We start from the raw sequence: 2,417 nt of genomic DNA on the forward strand, positions 1-2,417 counted from the left end.
TGGGGACACACCTGTGACACCCCGGTGACACGGCACCTGCGGGACGTCTGCATGGGGGACGGGTGAGTGGGGACATGGGGACACACCTGTGACAGCCCGGTGACACAGCACCTGAGGAATGTCTGTATGGGGGACGGGTGAGTGGGGACATGGGGACAATGGGGACATGGGGACACCCCGGTGACATGGGGACACACCTGGGACACAGCTGTGACACCCCGGTGACACGGCACCTGAGGGACCGGTGCATGGGGGACGGGTGAGTGGGGACACCCCGGTGACACCTGGGGACATTGGGGACACACCTGGGGACATGGGGACACACCTGTGACACCCCGGTGACATGGGGACATGGGGACACAGCTCTACCTGGCCCTGCCCCTGAGCGTCTACACCCCGGTGACACGGCACCTGAGAGCGTCCTGCATGGGGGATGGGTGAGTGGGGACATGGGGACATTGGGGACACACCTGGGGACATGGGGACACACCTGGGACACCCCGGTGACATGGGGACACACTTCTACCTGGCACTGCCCCCGAGCGTCTACACCCCGGTGACACGGCACCTGAGGGACCAGTGCATGGGGGACGGGTGAGTGGGGACATGGGGACACACCTGTGACACACCTGTGACACCCCGGTGACACGGCACCTGAGGGACCGGTGTATGGGGGATGGGTGAGTGGGGACATTGGGGACATGGGGACACACCTGGGGACATGGGGACACACCTGGGGACACCCCGGTGACACGGCACCTGAGAGCATCCTGTATGGGGGACGGGTGAGTGGGGACAATGGGGACACAGCTGTGACACAGCTGGGGTCACCTGGGACACACCTGCCACACCCGGGACACATCTGTCACACCTGTCCCTCCCCTGTCACACACCTGGGACACACCTGGGGGGTGGGGACACACCCGTGATGCACCCATGACACACGTGTCACACTCACGTCCCCAGGTGGAACCGCGTGATCGTGGAGAAACCGTGACACATGTCACACGTGTCACACACATGTCACACTCATGTCCGCAGGTGGAACCGCGTGATCGTGGAGAAGCCGTTCGGGCGGGACCTGGGCTCGTCGGAGGAGCTGTCGGCGCACCTGAGCGCGCTGTTCCGCGAGGAGCAGATCTACCGCATGGACCACTACCTGGGCAAGGAGATGGTGCAGAGCCTCATGGTGCTCAGGTGGGGACACCCTGGGGACATTGGGGTGACATTGGGGACAGCCATGGCACTGCCACCACACTGCCATTGTCACCTGTCACCATCATCCACCCATCATCACCCATCATCACCCATCACCGCATGGACACTGCCTGGGCAAGGAGATGGTGCAGAGCCTCATGGTGCTCAGGTGGGGACATTGGGGACAGCTGGGTGACACTGGGGACAGCCACCACACTGCCATCACACTGCCATCACATTGTCATTGTCACCTGTGACACACCTGTCACACACCTGACACCGTTCACCCATCATCACCCATGACCGCATGGACACTGCCTGGGCAAGGAGATGGTGCAGAGCCTCATGGTGCTCAGGTGGGGACACTGGGGACATTGGGGACAGCCATGGCACTGCCACCATCACCTGTGACACACCTGTGACACACCTGACACGGTTCATCCATCACCGCATGGACACTGCCTGGGCACGGAGATGGTGCAGAGCCTCATGGTGCTCAGGTGGGGACACTGGGGACATTGGGGACAGCTGGGTGACAATGGGGACAGCCACCACACTGTCATCATCACCTGTGACACACCTGTGACACACCTGACACTGTTCACCCATCATCACCCATCATCACTCATCACCGCATGGACACTACCTGGGCAAGGAGATGGTGCAGAGCCTCATGGTGCTCAGGTGGGGACATTGGGGACACCTGGGTGACACTGGGGACAGCCATCACACTGCCATCACACTGCCATCACATTGTCATTGTCACCTGTGACACACCTGTGACACACCTGTCACCATCGTCACCCATCATCACCCATCATCACATGGACACTGCCTGGGCAAGGAGATGGTGCAGAGCCTCATGGTGCTCAGGTGGGGACATTGGGGTGACACTGGGGACAGCCACCACACTGCCATCATCACCTGTGACACACCTGACACCATTCACCCATCACCGCATGGGCATCACCTGAGCAAGGTGACACTCCTCAACTGCACCTGTGGACATCCATGACACCCTGGTGCTATTGGTGACATCGGTGACACAGCAGTGCCACCCTGGTGCCACCTTGGTGCCACCTTGGTGCCATTGGTGACTCTTCAGTGCCATAAGTGACACATTGGTGCCATCGGTGCCACATCAGTGCYCCCCTGGTGCCGTCGGTGCCACCTTGGTGCCATCAGTGCCAGCCTGGTGGTGACACCTTGGTGCTGTTGCT

General features: G+C 61.2%; 1 protein-coding gene across 1 annotated transcript in view; it reads left to right on the plus strand.

Annotated features, from left to right (window-relative positions):
• The window catches only part of G6PD (glucose-6-phosphate dehydrogenase), a gene marked incomplete at its 5' end in the record, with an annotated part of 15,015 nt that overhangs the window by 1,558 nt on the left and 11,040 nt on the right, over nt 1-2,417 (plus strand). Inside the window, 2 exons of the mRNA XM_057388427.1 lie at nt 112-137; nt 1,042-1,243. Coding sequence (XP_057244410.1) covers nt 112-137; nt 1,042-1,243 — 228 coding nt within the window. The remainder of the gene's footprint in view (nt 1-111; nt 138-1,041; nt 1,244-2,417) is intronic.

Source organism: Malurus melanocephalus, unplaced genomic scaffold (genome assembly GCF_030028575.1).
Source record: "Malurus melanocephalus ecotype Western Australia unplaced genomic scaffold, MMel_1.1 scaffold_1918, whole genome shotgun sequence".
NCBI classification, from domain to species: Eukaryota; Metazoa; Chordata; class Aves; order Passeriformes; family Maluridae; genus Malurus; species Malurus melanocephalus.